Source organism: Priceomyces carsonii, assembly GCF_900007245.1.
Source record: "Priceomyces carsonii strain CBS4050 genome assembly, scaffold: Debaryomyces_carsonii_scaffold_3, whole genome shotgun sequence".
Taxonomy (NCBI): Eukaryota; Fungi; Ascomycota; class Pichiomycetes; order Serinales; family Debaryomycetaceae; genus Priceomyces; species Priceomyces carsonii.
Window position 1 is genome coordinate 1376309 of NW_026946676.1, and position 24550 is coordinate 1400858.

A 24550-nucleotide genomic window follows, 5' to 3' on the forward strand; every position below is an offset into this window, starting at 1 on the left:
TCCTGTATATTGACATGGCTATAAACGATGTTGCTTCAAGCACCATTCAACCTCTATATTTTTTTCAATAAACAAGTCATACGTTGGTACAGATACTAATGAATTCTCCTTAAAAACCAATGGAACTCCTTCCAAATATTCACCTTCAATATGGCGCTCTTTTATGTCACAAACCTCATTTAAAAGGCTCGTATGTATATTTTTCGTAAAAGGAACTATGCGTAAGCAGAATTGAAAAGGCAGCCGAAATCGAAGCCAGAATCTTCTATCAAACAAAATCCAATGACCCCATGTCAGTGACGACGTGATACTTAAGGAATTCCTAAAATTATCTTCCTTTAGAAGAGGTTGTCTAAAACAGGTTAACATTATATTTCCCGTTTTATGGTTGACTGCTGCCACAATAGTCAAATTTAAACAAACAAGTTTTATTCTATTCTCGTTTCCTTCTTTTAACCTTATTAATTTCGGCACCATTTGTCGCTCAATCTTTGCATATGCCCAATGGTAATGCTTGATAGATGATATCGGATAAAGCAACCAATAAAGAAGTCTGCTTAGGATCAAATCCATTTCATGGGTCATAAAACGAATTGGAATATTTAGCACTAGGCTCCCATTCCCCTTATTAAAAGTTAAAGAGTTTTCAATCGTCTTATACAACTCTTTTGCATGCTGATCGACTTTATCAGTATAACGTACGACTTCATTGTGAGTTTTTATAAGATTCAGTTTCAAAAGTATCAGGGAATTTGAAGATAACATTCCAGTAGACACTTCCTTTACCAAGAATCTCAATCTATTTCGCTTTGTCAAAAAAATATCATTGTTCGTCTTATCTTCAAACCACTCAATACCTCGCTCGCAACAATTAGACCTAATCTCTTCCTTACTAAACCCAAGCAATGGCCTCACAAGAAAGATGTTTACGTCCGCAGGATCTTCAGCGGGCATTGGTAGGGGCGTAAACAGTTGCAAACCACGAAGTCCAAATAAGGTGGACCCTTGCTGCAATCTTTGAAGATACGTTTCTATCTGATCATCCTGGTTATGACCAACGAATATGAATTTCGATTTTATCTCCTTGCTAACTGATCTAAATTCTTCGAATCTCTTCTGGCGTGCCACCTCTTCAAAATTAGAAATACTGTGGACCGGTTTGTCATATTCCAACTTCCTAATGATATGATTAAGTCCCCACTTCTTTACCTGCTCTCCCACCGATATGGCTTCTCGATTAGATTCATGGCGATACGAGTGGTCAATTGTGACTGCGGTTATCTCCAACTCAGGTTGATATCGCTTTCTATATTCACTTAGTAAAAAAGCTAGACATATTGAGTCAACTCCCCCTGACACACCAACTAGGATTCTGCGGGGAAGACACAGCAGACCAATTATTTTAAGCAAGTTGCGTGAAAAATATTCATTGCTAATCATATATCTGGGTAGGTACCATCTATTAAAGGTATAGTGAGGTTAAATGTGTATCAATATATCACGATGAGTAAATGATTACATAAGCCATTTTTTTTTTCCCTTCTGCTTGGATTTTGAGTTTTTTGTCAACGATCCATAGGGTATTAGTCATTCTCAAGTAATTAATCTTTAAAAGTAATCGACGTTCTTAAGTGTACATTGCCTATTGAGCAAAACTATGGCTTTTCAGGAAGATAAGAACTGTCAGTTTTTTAACTTCCCAAAGGAAGAAGAAAAGGTTAGCGAACTTTGGGATGATATAGACGCATTTCAAAGAACCTTGGAACTTACCAAAGATTTACCATCATTTTCCTTTTACGATGGTCCTCCTTTTGCCACAGGTCTTCCACATTATGGTCATCTTCTCACGTCTACCGTGAAAGATATTGTTCCCCGTTATGCGACAATGAACGGCCACTACGTTGAAAGACGATTTGGATGGGATACTCATGGTTTACCAGTTGAACATGAAATTGATAAAAAATTGGGTATTACTGGTAAAGAGGATGTCATGAAAATGGGAATTGATAAGTATAATGCTGAGTGTAGGTCTATTGTTATGAGATACGCCGACGAATGGCGTAAATCAGTCAAGAGAATCGGTAGATGGGTAGACATGGACCACGACTATAAAACTTTGTATCCAGAATTCATGGAAACCGAATGGTGGGTCTTTAAACAGCTTTTTGATAAGGGCGCTGTGTATAGAGGCTATAGAGTGATGCCTTATTCGACAGGCTGTACTACTCCATTGTCTAATTTTGAAGCGCAGCAAAACTATAAAGACGTCAATGACCCCGCTATCACCGTAGGCTTCCCATTAGTTGAAGACGAAAATACTTGGTTAATTGCTTGGACGACTACTCCTTGGACACTCCCTGCGAATTTGGCTTTAGCTGTTAATCCCACATTTGAATATGTGAAAATATTCGACGAACAGAAGCAAAAGAATTTCATTTTGCTCGAATCTTTATTAACAACGTTGTATAAGAAGCCATCAGCAGCTAAGTTCAAGATTGTTGAAAGAATAAAAGGGAAAGATTTGGTGTCCAAGAAATATGTTCCAATATTTCCTTATTTCTATGAAAGTTTTAAGCATCGTGCTTTTAAAGTTATAGGAGCAGACTATGTTACAAATGACTCAGGTACAGGTATTGTTCACCAGGCTCCGGCTTTTGGTGAAGAGGATTTCAATGCTGCAACCAAGGCTGGTATCATAGACGAAAAGGAGCATGCTCCCAACACAGTAGATGACAGGGGATGTATAACGAATGACGTTCCTGACTTTGCTGGACTTTATGTCAAAGATGCAGATAAAGTTATTATTAAAAAGTTAACTGAGAACGGAAGACTACTTGTAAACAGTCAGATTAGACACTCGTATCCCTTTTGTTGGAGATCAGATACCCCGTTGATATACCGAACGGTTCCATCATGGCATGTCCGTGTTACTGATATAGTTCCTGATATGTTAAAAAATGTCGAGAAAACGAATTGGGTTCCACTGAATGTTAAGGAGAAGCGATTCTCGAACTGGATTGCTAATGCAAGAGATTGGAACGTATCTAGAAACCGTTATTGGGGTACTCCTATTCCCTTATGGGCTTCTGAGGATTATGAAGAGATTATCTGTATTGGTTCCCTTCAGGAATTGAAAGATTTAACCGGGGATCAATCAATCACTGACATGCACCGTGATAGTATCGACCATCTCACGATTCCGTCCAGAAAAGGTAATGGTATGTTGAAACGTGTTGAAGAAGTGTTTGATTGTTGGTTCGAGTCTGGATCAATGCCTTATGCGTCAAAGCATTATCCATTTGAGAAAAAAGATCAATTCATGGATTCTTTTCCTGCTAATTTTATTTCCGAAGGTTTGGACCAAACCAGAGGCTGGTTTTATACTTTAACTGTATTGGGAACTCATCTTTTCAATACTGCCCCATACCAAAATGTGATAGTATGTGGTATAGTTTTAGCAGCAGATGGTAAGAAAATGTCAAAGAGATTGAAAAATTATCCAGACCCACTGATTATTTTAAGCAAGTACGGGGCTGATGCATTAAGACTTTACTTGATCACATCTCCAGTGTTGAGAGCTGAAACTTTGAAGTTCAAGGAAGAAGGTGTTAAAGACATAGTATCTAGTGTTCTTTTACCGTGGTACAACTCTTACAAGTTTTTGAAAGATTCTGCTGATTTATACAAAAAAGAGAATGGTGAAGAATTCAAATATGATCCGAGCGTGATCTCTTCCAACGTTATGGATAGATGGTTATTAGCTTCTATTCAATCTTTGATTAAATTCATTCACACAGAGATGAATGCTTATCGGTTGTATACGGTTGTACCAAAATTATTGTCCCTAATTGATCAGTTAACAAATTGGTACATCAGGTTCAATCGTCGTCGTATTAAAGGGTATTCGAGCGATGATACGAAGGATACCAAATGTGGGCTTAATACTTTGACCGAAGCATTGTTTACTTTGTCGAGAGCTATGGCTCCATTCACTCCTTTCTTGGCCGATAACATTCATCAAAGAATGCTAGTCTATTTCGAGGAGAAAGATTTAACTATTCACAGCATTAATAGCAATAAGCAGGATGTGAGATCCGTACATTTTATGTCGTATCCTGTCGCTAAGGAAGAGCTTTTTGATAGAGCTATTGAGATAGCTGTGTCAAGGATGCAGAAGGTAATTGAGTTGGGTCGTAATATTAGAGAGAAAAAGAACATCTCGTTGAAGACTCCTTTAAAAGAGCTAGTTGTTTTACATTCCGATCCTGGATATTTGAGAGACATCGCATCTCTTAAAGACTATATTGCTGACGAGCTTAATGTCAGGACTGTGACAATATCTTCAGATGAAGCTAAATACGGAGTTGAGTATGTCGCGGTTGCTGATTGGCCAACTTTAGGTAAGAAGTTGAAGCAGGATTCAAAGAGGGTCAAGGCCGCATTACCCAATGTACCATCGGCGGAAGTTCAAAAGTATGCTGACAGTGGAAAAATAACCGTCGATGGAATTGATTTAGTAGCTGGTGATCTCCAGGTTCAACGTGGCTTGCCTTCGAAAGAAGTTGCCGAGGGTCACGAAGCTAGATCTCTGCAAGATGTTTTAATCATCTTAGATGTGAAATTGCATCCCGAATTGCAAGGGGAAGGTTTAACCAGAGAGCTTATAAACAGAATACAAAGATTACGTAAGAAGGCAGGGTTAAACAATACTGATGATGTTCAAGTTGAGTACAATTTGATTCGTGATACAATAGATTTTGAAAATGTTATCAAGTGTAATGAAGATTTGTTGTTGAAATCTACGAAAAGACCCTTGTCTCCATTTTCTTCTACAGAAAACAAGAATGTTATTGCAGAAGAAGAACAAGCTATTAATGATACCATTTTTGATTTGAGATTATTGAAGCTTTAGAATGCTAGTCTATTAAAGTCTTATATATATATTTAGGTATTCAGCTAATTTAGATAAACCTATTGAATTTTCCATGAGCTCAATCCTGCGCCACCAACTATTGCTACACAACTATCTCCGAAATTGGTTGTATCTGAGCACCCAGTATCAGCGATCGTGGTATAAGTAGCATCATTGCATTGTAACAAATCGTTAGAGTATGACCATACCCTAAGAATTTGATCGACTGAGGTGACAAGTACTCTTGAATCTGTGGCCTGAGCTATGGATGTAATTGTTGAAGAAGCTGCCTTCTCTATAAAACTCAAGGGCCTTAATTTGATGTGGTTATCATCAAAACTTATTAAAGACAAAATCAAAGCATTGTCGTCTCCTCCCGTAACAAGTCTGAGCGATTCAGAGTCACTCTGTTTAACAATCAAGAGAGATTTGATACTGTTTTGATGCAAATTTTGCTTGACCTGAACATGACCAAGCTTAGAGACATCATTGTCCATTATCGATTTAGATATATTCCATATTGCAATATTTCCATCTGTAGCCCCAATCATCAAAAAGGTACTCGTTTGGAACTTTAAAAACCTGACATTTAGTATACAACATGATGTGTAGTAGTCATCTACCAAACATTCGAAGACTCTCGTCTTCAAATTAAAATTCCAGATTTTGATGTTTGAGTTAGAATATACAGCAGCAATCATGAAGCCTTGCTGGATTTCGAAGTAGTCAAAATCCATGATTCTAAGATCGGGAATAGAACTTCCAGCTTTCAAAACGGCAAATTTTGTTATATGTACAGTTTGGAACTTGTCAAGGTTTAGTTTCCAAATGTAGAACTCTTCGTTAGCGGCAGAACTCCCCACATACATTGAATTCAAGAACTTTATTTTTTGCAATCCTGATACATGATCGTTTAAGCTCCATATATTCTCAATTCTACCATCTGAAAACAATTTGTTTAACTTGACAGTGGTATCTTCGGATGCGCTCATCATTAGCCTAGAGCCATCTTCCAAAACTGACGGCGAAATTGTCACATCTCTAATCTCTCTCCCATGTGTTCCATCTTCAAGTAATCCATCGTAACGGAACCGCGTCTTTAAGCGATTTATGTACAAAGAGGACTTATTTATAAATATGAACTTGTAAGATCCATCATGCTTGCAGTTTTCAAAAAATTGCCATTGTCTATGCGATCCACCACAATATTCACTAAATATTTCAAGCTGCTTGCTTTCATTCCATACATAGAAGTATGTTGATCTGAATCCATATAGATATAAGTCATTTGATTCCATAAAACTTCCTTCGACGAACCCTCGTGGAAACTTATTCTGATGAGTAATGTCAAGAAAGAAATCATTTTCAATCTTGCCGACATCAGCATACAAATAGTATCCATCTTTAACAGTAACAAGTATGCGATCACAGTTTTGTTTAGGGCTTACGAATGAAATGCTAGTAATAGAATCTCCAGGAGTTAACTTCTTGAATAAAGCTGATAACGAGTAAGTGGAACTTGATCTTGCCAAGTCATAAATAGCCAATGACACATACCTTGAGCCTATCAAGGCCCATTTATGTTCCTCGTCTACCACGAAGCAAGTTGTGGTAAAATTTGCTTGTGATGGCTGTAACAATTGATTGTTAGAATCAAGAGTGAAGATGCCGTTTACATACTTAAATCTTTTTAACTGTAACGGAACCTTTGGATTCGGGCAATCAGTCAATGTATAATAATAAATGGAATTATCATTATGGTAGGAAGAGAAATTACTGACTTTGTTTGTTCCTAATAATTCATCCGAAACCCATTCTTTCAGTGGTTGCTCGGAAGCTGAGTTAAATTGCAAAACTAAAATGTGTCCTTGTCTAGAACAAATCAACACCAAATTCATATCATCAAAGCCTCTCATTATACCAAAGTTATCAAATATTTCAACTTCACCTTCATTTAATACAATACTTTTAAATTCTTTGTATCTATGATCAAAAGTGAACATATTTCCCGCAGAAGTCAAAAGAACTAAAAGATTTAGTTTCCTTAGCTCATAAAAGTTTTTTATTATTTCATTCTTTTTCAAATTCACTCCTGTCTGTCTGGACAAAGTTTCCAAAGAAAAACATTCACTTTGTGCAGTTTGAGCAAGGTCATGAAGTCTTACTTTACCGTCAGACCCTCCACTCACGATTGCATTGACACTGATATCGTCTACATCTCCCGACCATATATGTTTACCCATATGTGCATGCTCCATGAGTTTTTCCTGAATTAAAAGTTCAGAGCCTTTCTTATATTTCCAAGTTCTGACACTGCAATCTTCTCCCGTGCTGAGGATCTTTAGTTCACTGGTATTGTTGAAAAACTGGAGACTCCATATTCTGGAATTATGCCCCCATCCTGTTGCCAAAAGAGTTCCAGTTTTGAAATCATACAACTTGATGGATCTGTCGTCAGAGCACGATATAATATATTCACCAGTTGGGTTGATTTTTACTCCAAAAACGGAGCCTTCATGTTCAGTCAAGTTATGTATGATTTTTCTAGTCTGGAGTGACCATATAATAACCCCATTCATAACTGTACCGGCAGCTACCAACACTTCACCACTGGGACGGATCGTAAAAGAACCACTATACAAGATAGATTTTTCTTTACAGTCAGTTTTTTCAATTAAAACATATTTTCTGTCCAATGAACTAATATCAATTTGGTAGACTGTATTATGAGAGTTTAATATCAAAAGACGGTCTCTCCCTGAAAACTTTATACTTGTTATCCATTCATTGATTGCTTTTTCTTCGAGCTTGATATTTTCATCTATGAATTTATTCAAATTAAAAACAATGAACGAGCGTCCACCGCTAAGAGCAACGTTCTCAGATTCTTTATCAGTTGTAATGCAATGGATTTTGTTTTTTCTGAAAACTTTTCTGGTAGCTATCAAAGAGCTGGAATTTCCTTCTACTTTGAAAATTTTCAATATCGGTCCATAACCCACTAGAATAAAATTTAAATAAAATTTTATACAAGTAACAGGTCCATAATGAAATAGTGGAGTCAAATCCCCCCTGTTGTTGACCACATAATCTTCAGTCATGAGGTAAATTCTTCCTGATACTAGTGTTATCACAGTCAGAGCACAAAATTTTCAGCCAAAAAATTTACGAGAAGCCATCGAGAAACTTAAATACACTACAGAATATTCAAAAATAATAATATCTTACATTTGGTTTCCTTAAAATAATGCAATATTCGTATAAATACAAAAGTTAAATTAATTTCAGTTGCTTGAAGTCTCTTGTGTATGCTTATGAGTTCTTTGGCTTGTGTTCCAAACCAAATTTTTTGCAAAACCGTGAAGAAGATTGCAAGGAACATTTAACGACACGATCATCTAAGCCTGACTTGCCGACAGAGACCGCCTCTTCTATTAATGGTCGTATTCCTTGCAATAAGTTCTTAAAATGTACCACAAAGTCAGTATCATCGGCAACGGATAATAAAAGGGTAAGGTAGTCGCTGTCCTTTGAAATGCCCACAGCTGCTATACTGTTTGGGATCAAAACACTAGGGCTCCTATGTTTACAATACTGCTCGGGTATTGTCCATCCATGAACTGGGATATTGAGAGACATGAAAGAACTCATATGGGTGACCATATAATTTGATCCATCCTTAACTATAATTGCGAAGTTTGGTCGATACATACTGCTGCCGCACCCGCAGTTCTTAAGGTGAGCACGTGCAAACCCAATCCAAACCTCTTTATCAGTTTTGTAATAATCATTAAGGCTAATCATTTCTGTTCCACCTCTCATTTCACCCACAGGGGCATCGATTGACAATTTAGGATCCCGTTTATATTGGGAGGAGCATGATGCAATCCCATCTGCATCGTCGGAGAGAGGACACTTCAATATCTCCAACTTCAGCCACCTGTAAACGAAATAGACATTCAAATCCTGATCAGACCTTTCCTTCAAGCTTATGAACGGAGTCCAGTTTTTCTGAACACGTAATCTTTTGCTGTTCTCTCTTCTAAGCTCGACGACTTTGTTGTATGTATTTTTTTCATACTTGGGATTTTGAAATCCATCAAGACTTCCCTTACCAGATTGAAACCTGAAAGGCCATGACATGAACATCAGTCTATGATATGAGAAAGTAACATTCATATTATCCTCATCAATAGGAATTTGTTTGTCTACTTTTCTGTGATACGCATTGAAAATGATCAAAGGTTCCTCAATACCCATTTCATTCTTGAACAATAAAATCCTAGGATCCTCGGGTCCATAAAACCTCTTAGATTGATAATGGACATCATGATAAAATGGGATTGGAAAATATGTCGGGAAGTGAATATTTTTATAAATAGACTCCTGCGTCTTAGGATCAGTAGTCGGTATGACAAGCTCAACATCTTCCATTTCTTCCCAATTTTCATTGAATACTTGTGCATAAACAAAACTCAAAATTGGAGCTCTCTTACGTCCCTTGGAAGAATATACGATTCTCGATATCATCAAATGGACTCCGTATTGTTCCAACCAAACGGAGCTTCCTGCAAACTTAAACCAATGATTCTGGGTTGTTTTCGACTTGAGCTGTTTCCAAAGATCATTCTTAAAAAATGGTTTCATTTCTGCAAACGCATCATCCGTGTTAAGTTTATTTAACATAGTTTTGGCAACTCTTTCAAGTCGAGGTTCGAGACTTTTATAGTTTGATAAGTTGAAATCCATGGCTTTCAGTAAATCATCGCATTCATCAGACTTCGATGAAGCACCATAAATCTTGACAGAATGTTTCTTATACTGCTGCTTTTGAATGACTTCCGAAAGCGGTTTCTGGCTACCCAGGTATTTGATAACATTAGTACTCTCATCTGTTTCGCCAAAATAGTGCTCGTAAAATGTTTGTACTTCATCTTGTGGGTGCTCAAAGTTCCGTGGGAATATAACAGCTGTTTGTTCTTCTGGGTACGATGAGATGCTGAACCCATTTACATGGTAGTCGTAGTTCTCCTGGACATGTAATAAAGGATGCTCCAAATAGGTAGAGGTAAAGGTTATGCACGCAACAGCAAATAACACAGCGAAGAGTACTTTACGTACTTTACGTACTTTTCCCACTACCGCCTTCATTTCTGAGGTCAAAATATAATCAGATATGAGTTCAAGCCCCCATAATGGGCTAGCGTAAAACTATATATACTTGCCGGACACTTTTGAGGAAATTAGGGCATCGTGGGCTAGATTGTTGCGGCTGATAATAGAATTGCGCCTAATAGCAACATCGGCCTGCATTTAAATCACACCCGAGCAGTTTACGTTATTACTTGACTCAATCGGAGAATGATATGCAGCCCCTGGCTTCGAAGTCTAATGTCTCACATATTGCTACTAAGCCTCAGTATAATTTTGCATACTTTCACTGAGTTCCAGAATTAGCTCCCGGCTTTGAGACTAGGAACCTAACTTAGGGAGGGGAGTACGTGTAACAGTAGCGAGGAACTTAAGTTCAACGTCTCTTCTTCGGAGTAATTGACATAAAGGCAGGGCCCATAAGCAAGGCAGTGCTAGCATAAAAATATACACATCAATAAGAATATGCCAAATACTAGCAGCACTTACCGGAATGGGTTAAGTACATTGTTGCTGGAGAATGTGTCACATAGCAGATGATAACGTTTGCTTCACTCTTTGCTGCTAAAGCTATAGGACGAGAGAGATGACGCACTGAAAAAAAATTATTGACCACAAAGAGGAATATGTAGTGGAACTCCAGCAGCATCATAAATGCGGCAGCAAAGTGACGATCATTACAGCAAACATATGGAATATATATCGAAGATTATGGAAACCAGCAAAGATATGAAGTCTTAGTTGCCGATATATACGGAAGATGTATCGATAACATTTTTGACTCGATAGGGGTCTTTGTTTATGTTTGAGACCAATTGTGTCGAAAAACCAACAAGTATCATACGCTCGGATATGTCGTCACATGTCGTCACACGTCGTTGCATAACGATTAACTATAGCAAAAGCGCCTGCTATAAACTGAATGACGAGTACATTCAAGCACACTCAAGTACACTGGAGTACACTCAAGAGTGAACTACTTTGTACTCTCGTGCACTCGTGAAATAATTTAATACACCAAGAAAACTTGCAAAGTAGGGAAATGGGTCGAATCGTTTCCGCTCTTAGTACACGTTTTAAGTATGTCCACATTGAAAGCATGCTTGGATCTGATAGCTTCTTAATTCTTGATTTATTGATCAAATTAACCTCTCTCTTTGGCTTGTTTTCTCTCCTCACGACTTTATTCACATTGATATGAGGTCTTTATTGTATTTTGAATTAATTCCTCATGACGTAAGTCCCTTTTAATCAACTTACATGGATAAGATACTCTTTAAAGAAACCGAAGAGAACTCTTCCTTTTCTTTTTAGATCATACTTGATAAAGGCAGAATGTCCAGACATACATGCCTGATACCAGTCCAATGTAGGAATCAAATATATGTCACAAAGAATAGGAGGTGAAGAAATAGCGGGAATAAAAGCTACAGTTTCTGAATCTTCTAACTAAGAATAACACTAAGTGAGAATACAAGTCTGCATTTTGTAAGTCTGTTCTTTGACTCTGCACTAGTATTCTCAATTTACTATGGTCACTTTACTTACACGCTGTATGAGACCACAATCAATCTAAAATTTACAAGTTATTTGGTAAAAATACATTAGTTTCAAAGTATTCGTTGCATTGAAGTATCTTAAAGAGTATAAATTGTCCACATTTGTCAAGCTAATCATATTTCGCTTATTCACAGCAATAGTATTCAGAGGTTCATGAAAAAAATGCATCCTGCATATACATCAAACTCAGAATCTCACACAGTACTTTCAGACTTAGAATGTGTGCTATATCAGACTTGGGTCTATAGTTCACTCCAGGGACTTATTGCCTTCAATCACAAAGGCATCTATGGCAGCCATTGCTGCGTATAATCTATTTTCCGCTTCCTCGAATACCAAAGAATTTTCACTGTAAAATACATCGTCTGACACTTCTTCAGGATGCCTTGGCAAGCAGTGCATAAACTTCCAATTACTACTTGCCTTTCCCTTTGAAATCATTGAGCTAGTAATCTGGTAATTTTCGAATTGCTTCAACTTCTCAGCTTTTTCAGCTTCTTCGCCCATAGAAATCCAAGTATCTGTAACAATAACATTCGCATTATGCAACGCACTCAAAGGATCATTCAATATCTCAAAGGATAGCTTTTGATCTTTAGCTATTTCTTCAGCTTTCTTCTTGACTTCTTCGTCGAACACTATCCCTTTTGGAATAGAAATAGATACTGAAATGCCAGATCTAAGAGCAGCAATACACAAATCATTTATAACATTATTTGCATCACCTATCCAAGTAAGTTTTAACCCCTTGGTATCTCCAAATTCTTCTTTGATGGTGAGAAGGTCTGCTATAGCTTGTAATGGATGGAACCTATCACACAAAGAATTTATTATCGGGACAGAAGAATTCTCGCAAAGGTCAAGAATGTCTTGGTGTGAGCTCACCCTGGCAAATATACATGAAGTCATTGAGCTTATAACTTTGGTCGTATCATAGACACTCTCATTGACACCTAGTTGTATATCATCTTTTCCTAAAAACATAGGTTGCGCACCAAAGAATGAGGCTGCACCTTCAGTACTAATTCTTGTTCTGGTTGATCTCTTGTTGAAAAGTAAAGCGACTAATTTTCCTAGAAGCTTATTATGATTTTCAACAGAAGGTTCTCCTTTTTTTATTATCTTTTTGTAAGTTTCAGCTTTCTGGATTAAAGAGTTCAACTCGCCATTAGTCAATTGCATCATGTTCACCAAATGACGTGGTTTTGCTTTCACACGGACTGAGCTAGAAATCATTCTTTTTCCCGTTACGTTAGCGACGCTTTGAAGACTCATCATAGTATGGATGCTATATTAGCTCTATATATTTTCAACGTTTATATAATGTTTCGTCTTTAATGACTCACTAATTGAGTAATTACGTTGTAAGCGCGGTGAAAAATCTTCATTCTACAAATTACGGAAACGGAAACATTGTTCATATGCCTTACTATCCTAATAATACAAAATGTGAATAAATTTGATTCATGCTGTTTCTTGAAGACAAAGCTCTTCAAATAATTTGGTTTTTCTCTCGTGAACTTCATAGAGACGGTTTTGAAATATACTTCGCTTTCTGGAGTTTTCTTCGAGGTTCTCACGAAGATTTTCGATAGAGAGCCTTAGGTTAGATACGTGATCTTCAAGAGTACCAATAGGACGTATTGCAACAAGTTCATCTTTTAACACCATATGGTCCTCCCAATCTTCTATATTCATTACATCGATAGCATCATTAAAATCGTTTTCATTATCGTCCGTTCCCAATTCCATGTCATAAATATCTTCATCTATTTGCGCCAGTTTCGATTCTTTTTCTAAAATCAACGGTTCATTATTTGTCATCTTATCAGCCTCATCAGCGACAGAAAAGTTTTCTTGATCTTCAAGCAAATCTTCACTGGTATTGTCATTTTCTATATCATTTCCATACTCGTTTCTTAGTTGCTTCTTTGTAATCTTCGGTTCCTTACTTTCAGTTGGCACATATCTTTTTTCGAAGCCTTCATAACGTGAATATGTCAGATCATTCAAATGTGCTAGCTTTTCAGGTTCTTCTGCAGAAATTACATCTAAATTCTCTATCACCGGATTATTCTCTGGGTCATCATTATAAATCTCAAGCATTGGATCTCCATCTTTATGCGGTTCCCGGGTTGAAGAAAACTGAATTTTCAGAGCAATCATGTTAGAATGCTTCAGTTTCTGCCGAATGAAGGCACGTTGAGTTTTGGAGCTTTTCTTTTTGAGAACGGCCTCTTCATTTTGATCATCATAGAAGTCTAATTTCACCCTATGATTTGACTTTCCATTCTTAACTTGCTTCTTTTTAAAAGTAATGGTCTTCTTGGGACGTGTCTCAGTAGACTTTTGGGGAACATCTGACAGTTCCATATCCATATTCAACAATTACACCTTAACTAAGGGGCCCCCAGATCAACACTATTTTTTTCATCTGCCCCAAAAAAAAAAAAATGGAAAACAAAAAAAATTTGCGATTATGCTAAACCATAAAACTTTTGCAAACCCCATCGTAACTTACCATTATCGGGGATAACTACATCCACTTTGAAGTAGCTCTAATATGTCGAGTCCATCTGAAAAAGCTTTGCTCTTGCATGGCAAGATGATGGAGGAGTCTCCAATAGCAATGTTTAGCCAAGATGAGCTTCAAGATTTGATTGGTACTAACAAACCGTCAGAACTATTAACCTTAGCACAGGAACTTATTGACAACAAGCTCGTAAAACTTATCAAGCATGGGGAGGAACTCAAATTTCAAGCAATATCTCTGGCCGAAGCTGACAAAATAACACAAATGACTGATGATGAAGCCATGATATACTCATACATTGAGGCTTCTGGAAGGGAAGGTATATGGACAAAGACTATAAAGGCAAAGACGAACTTACATCAACATATAGTAGTTCGATGCTTGAAATCTCTAGAGAATCAAAGATACATAAAGTCAATCAAATCAGTAAAGCATCCAACAAGAAAGATATATATGCTTTACAATCTTCAACCATCTATAAAAGTTACTGGTGGACCGTGGTTTACCGACTCTGAGCTAGATACGGAGTTTATTGACTCTTTATTAACCGTGATTTGGAGATTTGTGGCTTCCAAGACCTTTCCGTCATCGTTTCAACCACCAAGTTCGAATATCAACATTGTTCAAGCATCGTTTCCCTCAACCTACACCGGTTTCGTTAATTTGGACTCAATAATGGATTTCATCACGACGAACAAAATCACAAATATAGATTTGGCTGTAAATAATATCAGATCTTTATGTGATGTTTTGATCTATGACGATAAGTTGGAATTGGTTAATCAAACATTAGATATCTACAGGGCTACATGGCAGAGTGTCTTGGAGGCTGGATATGGTAGATCTTATGAAGAAGAAGCTAATAACGACCTCATTAGTACGGAAATGAATGCATTTATTAAGAATCGACCATTTTCCATCCTTGATGACTTTTCTGTCCCTGACGAGGAGTCAAGTGACACCGCATATTTGGATGCCTGGATATTCAGCTAGACATGTTACTGTCATTTGATATACTTTAATACTTTCATTATTTAGCATCTTTTTAGCACCCACAATGTGCAAAACTCAATATTTTAACGTATCTACAACTTTTTCGCGAAGGTGACAACATAACTGAGACTTACTTTGACAAGGTAGACTAAGTAGATGCCTGATTCGCCACAAACCTTATCATATGAGAAGCCATCACTTAAGAAGAATCGAGATAATTCTCTGATTCCTTCTTCAGAATCAGTTGGGGATGTCACATCCAGGAGAGTACTGTCAAGACGAAAGGCTCTTCAGGAATTCTACAATCTTCGACAAGATAAATTGAAGTCTACAGTGCCTGAGGATAAGTCACATATTGACGCAGAGGAAGATGAAATTGAATTGAAACTTAAAGATGACGATTCCCTATCTCAATATCTTAAGAACACTCTGATTGAGGATATTTTGAAGTTAAGAAATTCCATTACCAGCAAACTTAATTCGCATGATATGGCCAAAAAATCCATTATTTATGATAACTACTATGAACTTATAAAGCTAGGACAGGTTTTAGGAAAATTAGATACCACCAATCCCCCCGAAAGTGACAATTCTCTCAAAACACTTTCTCTGAAGCTTGATGAATCAAGAAATGAAACAAAGAACGATGACTATATTGATAATGTACTTCACGAGCTAGCTACGTTCATCAATAATAAAGCTATTCATTTTAACACTGACTTCGAGACAATTGTGAACGAGAATCAGTTTTTTGACTCAGGCAAAAGTGTACAAGATGACAAAAGCGCTTCCGATTATGAATTACCAAACGACATTGATAGATTTAAACTTGTTCAAGAGATTAACTTCTTATTAGAGAGAAACGGATCCATACTTCCTGAAGTATCCAAAACGAACATAGTTGCTGATATTCAGAAGATTTTGAAGAGACTTGACAATCACAATGAAGAGCTCTTGATTATTCAACTTAATGAATTGAAAAAAGCTTTTGCATAAAATATATATCCTAATTACTGTCTATATAATGTCCTCTACCTTATGATTTTTAAATTTCCTACCAGATCTATCGATTGATCTTAATTCGAATCTGGAACCTATAATTGTGAAACCGATGCACTCTTCGTCTGTTGACGCAGATGAATCTTCTCCGCTGCTTGGTAAAATGACCTCGAATGAAAAAAAACACTTACTCTTTGGGATAATTTTTAATCCACCTACTTGTTCTGACGGCGAGTAAGACGATGATTTTTCTTTCCATTCTTTAGAGTCCTCCATCCTAGGGACACATAGAATAAACGAATGTTGAGCATCCCATATTACTATGCCTCTGGTTCCTACCAAATTATTGTTTGCAGATCGAATCACAGTTAACATACAGCCGACAAAATCAGCACTGGCAAGCTTCGGAAGCAATGTCGTTAAATTGGGTATCTTGTCATTAGAAAACAACAAATCTTGCATATATTTCTGCCATAAGGTGTTTAAACCTATAAAGTCCTCAAACTTGGGAATAGAATAATGTTTAATTAACAGCTCTATAGGAAATGGCTTTGATTTATCTGTCTTCGTTCTACTATACAGTTGTAGTTTTTTTATTAACCTTTTTTGGCGCTTCGTGGTCTCTTTCACGTATAATTTCAACTGTTGCCTAGTAGAAATTATTCTTTCCTTGTTAACATTATCACCGAATCCGTTTTTCCTTTCGCTGTGGAATAATGACTTTTCTTTTGCATTCTCTCTTCCCGTTGGCATCAACACCAACACAGGTTTCTGATCTCCCAGATTTGAATATCGGGTTGAAAGAAGCTCTTCAATCTTTGCATCTGAAGAAAAGCATCGGGTGAGAAGGTGTCTCTCTAATGAATTATTCTTGTTCATCAAAGTTCTGACTATGATTTTGTATATCAAGAAAACGAGTGAAAAATCGCTTTTATATGTGCGAATTTTTAATTTAGCTAGATGATAACGTCTTCTCGAGTAATGCTGCCCATCCTCTTTCGTTTGCGGTTTAGAAACATAAAAGGTATACTACAGAGTAGATGTTACTCAAATATCCCATTTGAAAGCGATTTGACCGGGGTTGACCTTGAAGATTTTGGATTGCAGGACTTTCAGTCCTATACGACACCTGTTGAAGAGAAACGTGATAAGATCCATAAATTAACTTTGCTGGACCCTGAATCGGTATCTGCTAAAACTCAAACTAGAAAACTCGAGGAAGTAGTGCATCAGAAGAAGCCTTTGGTCTTAATATCAAAACTCAAAAACCCATACATCAATCTTGCTATTGAAGATTATGTATATAGTCGGATGCCTTTACCTGAGAATCGTGATGAAAATTTTAATCGTTTACTTTTTTATATAAATTCCCCCTGTGTTGTGATAGGAAGAAACCAGAACCCTTGGAAGGAAGTGAATTTGCCTTTGCTCCATTCGTTGCACATACCGTTGGTCAGACGAAGATCTGGTGGAGGGACAGTGGTCCATGACCTTGGAAATATTAATTTCAGCTTTATGACATCGAGGGAGAAATTTGATAGACAGAATTTTGCGGGACTAGTGGCTCGTGCTGTGAACAAAGTCCCTGAGGCTGATTACAAACTCCAAGTTAATGCAAAAGGAGATATAGAGACTGAAAGACAATCTAATGCTCTCAATTATAAGGTAAGTGGATCTGCTTACAAAATTGCCAAAGGCAAATCTTATCATCATGGAACTATGCTTTTGAATCTGAAACTAGATATATTGGGGAAGTTACTTTCGAGAGACGAGAAAAAGGTAGGATTTGTTGATTCGATGTCATCGGTCGCTTCAATCCCATCACCAGTGAAGAATGTAGGAATTTCTAGCGACAGATTCATTCAAGTGGTAACTGAAGAGTTTAAGAAAGTATACGGTGAGACTATGGATGTACCTGAGCCTCCAATTTCACAAGAGAAAGAATTTCTTGATCAAGAGGCGCTTTTTGGATTTAGCGAATTCATAAACGCAAATTCGATTGAGGAAAGTCTGACAACTTTTATAATCGATGAACTGGTACAATTACCTTCAGAGGTGCAGAACATCTCAAGTGAATTGAGGGACTGGGACTATAGATACGCATATACGCCAAAATTCACTCATGAATTCATTAATCACGAGTTAGGATTCAAAATAAAATTCTTTGTGGGCAAGAAGGCAGTGGTCGAGAAGTTTGAGATAGAATTTTTTGATGATGTTGAGAGAAGCATACCCATGCAAAAAATTAAGGATAGCTTTGAATTTTTAGAATCTACGGTTCAAAGTGGTAACCTTAAGTATCAGGGAAGTGACGTGGCAGGATTTATAACCAACGATATAATAAGTGATTGGCTAGGTAATTCTATTGATGGAACTTCTTAATATTCTATATATATAATCATTTAGATAATTTAAGGCCATGGTTTCCCTTATATGATGAAAATTCAGGAGCATTCCAATCTTTCAAGACAACGTCGGGGTCGGTTAATTCATAAACATCAATTACCAACGGCCTGCAACAATCTATCATTTTCAGTTCTTGCATCTCACTACTTTCCTCACCCCACTCCCATTGAGACAAATCGCCTCCTGGACATGCACTTATGGCAACTAACAAGTCCTGCTCAGCGAAACACTCAAAGTAGTCATCCTTAGTAGCAGGGCATGTTTCCATGAAGTATTGGTCATATTCATTTAAACCAGTAACTTGAAAAACATTCAAGACATCATGCACATCAAATTCAGTTAATCCGTATGGCGCAACAGCTCTAGTAAGGTTTGAATGACAGTGAAAATTGTTATCTTGTCCACTAATCAAGTTGTCAATATATGGATCACATCTTGTGCCTAAAGTATCATGTACTCGTCCGCCCCACTCATCATGCCTTGCCAGCATTGAATCACCTGTAATGGTGACCAAAGGACGTAAATATGGTAAGATTGACCATAACCTATCGTACGTTGAAACATGAGCCGAATGTATTTGTCTTGTTCTTGCAGCCCAGAACCTTTCCCTCGGATTGTTCATGTTCCATATGTTCAAGTCGCAAACTTGAGGTCCCTCTGGGGTCCTAATTCTAAAGACTCTTTTGGCAGAGACCTGGACAGCGATACCGGTTCTTGGGTTACACCTGTGACTCTCAATTAAGCGTTTAGGTGCATTGGCTATTCCATCGTACAACTTTTTGTCCGCATAAATTTTAGAGCCTGGATGAGGATAGTAAGCAGCCTTCGGTTTGGGAAGGTTGTAATTGGTTTTATTAGGCAACTGGGATGATGCTGCTAAGCTACTTTGGTCCGTCGACATTACTTCCTCCTATGTAATTTCTTTCACATACTAACCCTTGTTTCCAATATAAACTGTCGATATGAAAGTTCGGGTTCCAACTCCCGATGACGACATTCTGCAACCCTTCTAAAGGCTCGACAATGTCGTAGAAACTGAAATATGGGGTAATATTATCTTGTGATAGCCGGACCCACAGCTAAGTTATCGGCACTGCTCTTAGGGTATATAAGAATCGAATTCCTTCCTTGCGGAATAATTCTTTGAATTTATCGAACTCGATTTTTTACGATATAAATCATACTAATAGATAGTGCTGGGTTGAACTATAAAAGTATTCCACTTATAGCACTCTTAATACTATAAGTTGGAATAAGTAAGTTAAAACACACGAAATTTAATAAAAAGTATTGATTAAAATGGTAAGAACCTTAAAAGCTATTCATGGCGGCATTCGCAAATTCTCTACTACACCAAGCTATTTATCCAATTATGGATTCATTGGATTGGGACAGATGGGACGCCATATGGCAAGACACATTTACAATAAACTTGAACCGCATGACCAACTATATGTTTATGACACTATTCCTAGTGCCACAGAACAATTTGTAAAAGAGATTACGAGTGCCATGCCTAGCAACAAAGGAAAACTTGTGCCATTGAAAGCGATCGATGACTTTGTGAATAAAGTCGATTCACAACTAGATTTTATAGTTACAATGGTTCCTGAAGGTACACACGTTAAGTGTGTAATTAATGAGTTGGTGAGCAGTTATCAGAAACAGGACGTAGACAATTCAAGTACCAAAACTACATTTATTGACTCTTCAACAATTGATATTCCTACTTCCATTAGTATACACGACTTTGTCAAAAGCGAGATCCCTCAGTTTGATTTCATCGATGCACCTGTAAGTGGTGGTGTGGCAGGAGCTAGAAAGGGGACCTTATCGTTTATGTTATCAAGAAAAGATCATGATGCAATTTCTCCGGGCTTGACACATTTGTTGAGCAAGATGGGGACTAACATTTTCCCCTGCGGGGCTAAACACGGTTCTGGTTTGGCTGCGAAGTTGTCCAATAACTACTTATTGGCGATCACCAATCTCGCTGTGGCTGATTCTTTCCAACTCGCAAAAGCTTTTGGTTTAAATTTAGTTAACTATGCCAAGTTAGTCTCGGTATCAACAGGTAAGTCCTGGGCGTCTGTCGACAACTGCCCAATTCAAGGTGCATATCCAAAAGAAAATTGTTTGCCGGCTGATGCTCACTATGAGGGCGGCTTTGTGACCAAATTAACAAGGAAAGACCTAGTGTTGGCAACTGAAAGTGCACGTCTGCGTAACAGATTCTTGTTCATGGGAGATATTGGTAAATACTGGTATGATAAGGCCTGTGAAAGAGAAGATTTAGCTAATAGAGATCTTGGTGTTCTTTATGAATGGCTAGGTAATATTGAAGTTGATGAAGATGGTAATCTAAAGGAAATAAAGAAATGAGAATCAACTAAATCCTATTATAATATACAAACATTAATTTACAGAATTCTATTTTATTTCGTAGCCAAGATTAAAGCCTGGAATCGGCGACTCAGATTTAACACCACTCAGATCTGCCACGATTCGAGTAGTATGCCCAAGCTGGTCCTCGTTACCAATAGTCATATCACTCTCGGTGGAAGATTGACTCTTGCTTGATTCACATTCAGTCAGATCATTAACGACACCAAAGCTCTTCTGTCTTAGTTTGGTAGTTACCGCAGGTTCGTTAACAGTAGCTGGGTCACCAATTTCTTCTTTCTGATAATGCCTCTTTATTCTGGGATTTCTCAACAGTGAAAGGTTACCATTGATTTTATACAAATCATCCCCTAATTCGTAATTGTCCACTATATCTGTGATCCTTGTAGACCAGTTTCGAGCTTGGCTTGGTCTTCTTGTCACATCTGGCAAGAGTGAGCCTGAAGAAGAGTTCCTGCTTCTAGAAATACCAGGTTCAGGATTATAAGGAGTTAATGATGCGCTAGAGACGTTCAATAAAGGCAATGTTTGCTCAACTGGTAAATTAGTTGTGTTTGATTCAATGGAAATAACAGAGGATCGACGAGATTCACTTCTTTGAGGACTCATTGACCTCGGTGAAAGTATAGGAGAATTTCCCAAATCATCGTCTTCTTCTGCTGATAAAGGATTGAGGTTTTTAGTGTACTCTTCGTTTAAAGAGCTGTGGTTATCACTTGACGCAGATTTACGTGAAGGGCTTGAACTCAGCTTTCTTAACTGTTCATGTAATAAGTCTTTAATTGGAGTTGTCAGAACGGGAACGTTCCCCGGCAAAGCTAAATTTACCCCTTTGTTTGAGTTTCTCTCGGAGGACTCGTCTATTCTGAGCGGAGAAAGAGAAAACTCTCTTTCTTCGTACGCTGGTGGGAGTACTTTTGAAGGCCCTGATCCTTGCGTTTCCTCAAAAGATGGGGGATTAAATGAAGGTTTCCTTAGCAAATGAATCGGGCGCTCCATAGGGGAACTCAAACCTTGATTAAATGTACCTGGATGCGGAACAGCTTGAGGTGAATTAAGTGCCTTATTGTTCACACTTTCATCAGGTTGATATAAGTTAGCTTCGAGATGCATATTGGGGTCCCTCTCTATAGGTTCGTCATTGTTGTTGATGGCATTAATATGACGAAAAGCCAATTCCTGAACAGGAATGACTCCTGGTGATAGAGGAGGAGACGTTGGTGAATAAATAGGCAAAGTCGGAGGCTCGGCCAATATATTATCATAAGCTGGAAGAAGAGTATTCCCATGGGCTGCTAATGGAGATAGAATATGGATTGGAGAATCAATCAGTATTTCATAATGTTTCCTCTTTTCAGAGTTTTCTGGATCAACCCTAGAAATCCTAAGACATATCTTAATCCAGTGGTGAGATTGAATTGTTTCATAAGATGTGTCTGGATGTATTTTGAACCTTTGTTTGTTTGTAACATATTCTGGGACATACAATTGAAACTCAAGTTCCTTAGGTAGTACCTCCTCTTCGTCTTCATTATCATTCTCTGATACATTTTTTGATAACAAAGACTTGCCTTTTGCAGCTCTATGCTCTAATAGTAAAAATTTTTTCTGGGGCTCCAGTCTATGAACTTTGTTATTTTGACAATAGTATTCCAAGCTTTCAGTGACATATACTCGAATTCTGTGTAATTGAACCTTTCCCCACAACGGTACAAAACGGAATGCCATTGGCAAGTATGAGTTTAATACTATAGATTTTCCACTGATAACAATTTCGTATCTTAATTGATCTTCCCAATCTCTCGCAATGACAATAGGATCGTTTTCTTCCATATTCATTTCAGAAGGTAATCTTACTATTTCAATAGGAAATTGCCCTGAAATATTGAATTTAAAGGTCCCCATTCTAACTATATCCACTTCCAAATAATAACATACAGATCCAAATGTTACCGATGTTGATTCTGGGATCGACGGATGCAATGGATGCTCAAAGTTATAGACGTAGTCTCCAACAGCAAAGTTCCCAGACTTTGTTTGGTCCCCTTCTGAATTTGTTAACACTGTGTTCAAATCATTAAAGCCTGTATCTTGCGAATGTGACTTTCTCATTAAGCTCGTTACTGGACTTAAATTCCTTCCAAAAAAGTTGCCGTTTCCTCCCGTCTCTGATCTACTTGGTGATAATGACCTCGTAATTGTATCTGTTAAGCTAAGGTTTGTTACGTCAGAATCATGTGTAGTGGTCTTTGGTAATTCTCGAAATACTTCGTCAGCTCCACCGTTTACCGCTGTGCTGCCAGCTTGGAAGAATGGCCACGTATGAGACACGACATCATTTACTTCCATGTGAATGTTCTTCTTAGGAGGAATACCCTCGGGCCAGTCCGTCCTCTGTTTTCCTTTAAACAGTAAAGTGATCGACTTAATCTTCGATGGCTTTAGTACCCGAACCACGAGACAACCCCTTAATAAAGTAGGAGGCCTTTCAGCATACTCATTAGGCTCGAACCCGTAAGTAAACAAAGTCTTCTCAGCAGGTACTATGTAGACCTGAATTGAAGATGTTTGCGTTAGCGGTTTATCGGGTAATTGTGGAATCAAAGAAGGAGTTTCACTTCCTTGAAGGTTATCGGTCGATAATCCTGGGGAAAAGGTCAAACGCAGCGCTGGAAAAAGGGGTGAGTTTGCTGTTTCCATCACAAAGAGTATCGACTTCTTTCTCCCTCTTATTGTATTTTGATATATATAATCGAAGTAATTAATGAATAGAAAGATACGATAAAGGAGAAGTTTGTATGAGTAAGGGCCGTATCGAGATTTTTCACACCAAAAAGAAATTTTCATTATCAATCGAGAAATTTTGAGAGCCATTTGATATGCTTCAAAGCTTGCAAACGATTCTTCGAAGGAACATATCAAGTAAATCTTCAAGTCTCGTGAAGATAAAACCTAATAACTTTAATGCTATTGCCACTAATTATGGTTGGTTTGTAGTTCCGAAGACACATTATGGTTTCCGATGGACTATACCAAGAATTCATAGTGCAATACAAGAAAAATATGAGGACCCCGCAAGTGTGCCCAAGGATATTGCGACGCTTCAGGCTGTAGTTGATGAATGGGTTGAGAAGGTAGATTTGAACCAAAAGCCGGAGGCGTTGAAAATGAATCGAAAAGAAATCAGGCGACTTAAAGACGAAGCAATATACCGATCCCAGCTTAAAGACAACGATGTTACCACTGAGCCGCAAAACAAGTTGCAGGATGCTGTTTCCGTTAGAAAGACAAGAAGAAAGTCAAATATGGATCGTGTGACGTTCATACATGCTTGGAACTATTTTTTCTCTCTTCAGCACAATAGATATAGTCACTTACCCACAAAAGAATCAAGGAAGGAAATATCTAACGAGTGGAATTCACTATCTGTCGAAGAGAAAGAAGCATATCGTGAAAGTTATTCAGATTTGCTCAAGGAAGGCAAGGACGTTTATAGAGGTAAAATTGTGACTAGAGAGGAAAAGTTAAAAAGGTCTACACAAAAGAAGAAATAAGAATAATGAAATTTCTATGTATTAATTTCATGATGTAGG

General features: G+C 37.6%; 14 protein-coding genes across 14 annotated transcripts; 6 read left to right on the top strand and 8 right to left on the bottom strand.

Moving 5' to 3' along the window:
- Nucleotides 1-18: 18 nt before the first annotated feature.
- Nucleotides 19-1440, bottom strand: PRCAT00003274001 (uncharacterized protein; the record flags this gene model as incomplete). The annotated part of the gene is made up of 1 exon (XM_062953186.1): nt 19-1440. The coding sequence occupies one exon, from the start codon at nt 1438-1440 to the stop codon at nt 19-21; it is 1422 nt and encodes a 473-aa protein (XP_062810014.1).
- Nucleotides 1441-1657: 217 nt separating this feature from the next.
- Nucleotides 1658-4912, top strand: ILS1 (isoleucine--tRNA ligase; the record flags this gene model as incomplete). The annotated part of the gene is made up of 1 exon (XM_062953187.1): nt 1658-4912. One exon carries the CDS (start codon nt 1658-1660, stop codon nt 4910-4912), a length of 3255 nt encoding a protein of 1084 aa, XP_062810015.1.
- A 59-nt stretch (nt 4913-4971) lies between these two features.
- On the bottom strand, nt 4972-8013 carry PRCAT00003276001 (uncharacterized protein; the record flags this gene model as incomplete). The annotated part of the gene is made up of 1 exon (XM_062953189.1): nt 4972-8013. The coding sequence occupies one exon, from the start codon at nt 8011-8013 to the stop codon at nt 4972-4974; it is 3042 nt and encodes a 1013-aa protein (XP_062810016.1).
- A 211-nt stretch (nt 8014-8224) lies between these two features.
- PRCAT00003277001 (beta-mannosyltransferase) lies at nt 8225-10063 on the bottom strand (the record flags this gene model as incomplete). Its single annotated transcript, XM_062953190.1, has 1 exon — nt 8225-10063. One exon carries the CDS (start codon nt 10061-10063, stop codon nt 8225-8227), a length of 1839 nt encoding a protein of 612 aa, XP_062810017.1.
- Nucleotides 10064-11872: 1809 nt separating this feature from the next.
- On the bottom strand, nt 11873-12901 carry ARG3 (ornithine carbamoyltransferase; the record flags this gene model as incomplete). Its single annotated transcript, XM_062953191.1, has 1 exon — nt 11873-12901. The coding sequence occupies one exon, from the start codon at nt 12899-12901 to the stop codon at nt 11873-11875; it is 1029 nt and encodes a 342-aa protein (XP_062810018.1).
- Nucleotides 12902-13087: 186 nt separating this feature from the next.
- Nucleotides 13088-14002, bottom strand: PRCAT00003279001 (uncharacterized protein; the record flags this gene model as incomplete). Its single annotated transcript, XM_062953192.1, has 1 exon — nt 13088-14002. One exon carries the CDS (start codon nt 14000-14002, stop codon nt 13088-13090), a length of 915 nt encoding a protein of 304 aa, XP_062810019.1.
- A 184-nt stretch (nt 14003-14186) lies between these two features.
- Nucleotides 14187-15149, top strand: PRCAT00003280001 (DNA-directed RNA polymerase III subunit; the record flags this gene model as incomplete). The annotated part of the gene is made up of 1 exon (XM_062953193.1): nt 14187-15149. The coding sequence occupies one exon, from the start codon at nt 14187-14189 to the stop codon at nt 15147-15149; it is 963 nt and encodes a 320-aa protein (XP_062810020.1).
- Nucleotides 15150-15305: 156 nt separating this feature from the next.
- VPS51 (Vps51p) lies at nt 15306-16145 on the top strand (the record flags this gene model as incomplete). Its single annotated transcript, XM_062953194.1, has 1 exon — nt 15306-16145. One exon carries the CDS (start codon nt 15306-15308, stop codon nt 16143-16145), a length of 840 nt encoding a protein of 279 aa, XP_062810021.1.
- Nucleotides 16146-16166: 21 nt separating this feature from the next.
- POP4 (RNase P/RNase MRP complex subunit) lies at nt 16167-17027 on the bottom strand (the record flags this gene model as incomplete). The annotated part of the gene is made up of 1 exon (XM_062953195.1): nt 16167-17027. One exon carries the CDS (start codon nt 17025-17027, stop codon nt 16167-16169), a length of 861 nt encoding a protein of 286 aa, XP_062810022.1.
- Nucleotides 17028-17108: 81 nt separating this feature from the next.
- On the top strand, nt 17109-18530 carry PRCAT00003283001 (putative lipoate--protein ligase; the record flags this gene model as incomplete). Its single annotated transcript, XM_062953196.1, has 1 exon — nt 17109-18530. The coding sequence occupies one exon, from the start codon at nt 17109-17111 to the stop codon at nt 18528-18530; it is 1422 nt and encodes a 473-aa protein (XP_062810023.1).
- A 16-nt stretch (nt 18531-18546) lies between these two features.
- On the bottom strand, nt 18547-19455 carry PRCAT00003284001 (urea carboxylase-associated family protein; the record flags this gene model as incomplete). Its single annotated transcript, XM_062953197.1, has 1 exon — nt 18547-19455. The coding sequence occupies one exon, from the start codon at nt 19453-19455 to the stop codon at nt 18547-18549; it is 909 nt and encodes a 302-aa protein (XP_062810024.1).
- A 398-nt stretch (nt 19456-19853) lies between these two features.
- On the top strand, nt 19854-20936 carry HPD1 (Hpd1p; the record flags this gene model as incomplete). Its single annotated transcript, XM_062953198.1, has 1 exon — nt 19854-20936. One exon carries the CDS (start codon nt 19854-19856, stop codon nt 20934-20936), a length of 1083 nt encoding a protein of 360 aa, XP_062810025.1.
- A 48-nt stretch (nt 20937-20984) lies between these two features.
- PRCAT00003286001 (uncharacterized protein) lies at nt 20985-23831 on the bottom strand (the record flags this gene model as incomplete). Its single annotated transcript, XM_062953200.1, has 1 exon — nt 20985-23831. The coding sequence occupies one exon, from the start codon at nt 23829-23831 to the stop codon at nt 20985-20987; it is 2847 nt and encodes a 948-aa protein (XP_062810026.1).
- A 5-nt stretch (nt 23832-23836) lies between these two features.
- Nucleotides 23837-24511, top strand: PRCAT00003287001 (uncharacterized protein; the record flags this gene model as incomplete). The annotated part of the gene is made up of 1 exon (XM_062953201.1): nt 23837-24511. The coding sequence occupies one exon, from the start codon at nt 23837-23839 to the stop codon at nt 24509-24511; it is 675 nt and encodes a 224-aa protein (XP_062810027.1).
- Between the last annotated feature and the right edge of the window lie 39 nt (nt 24512-24550).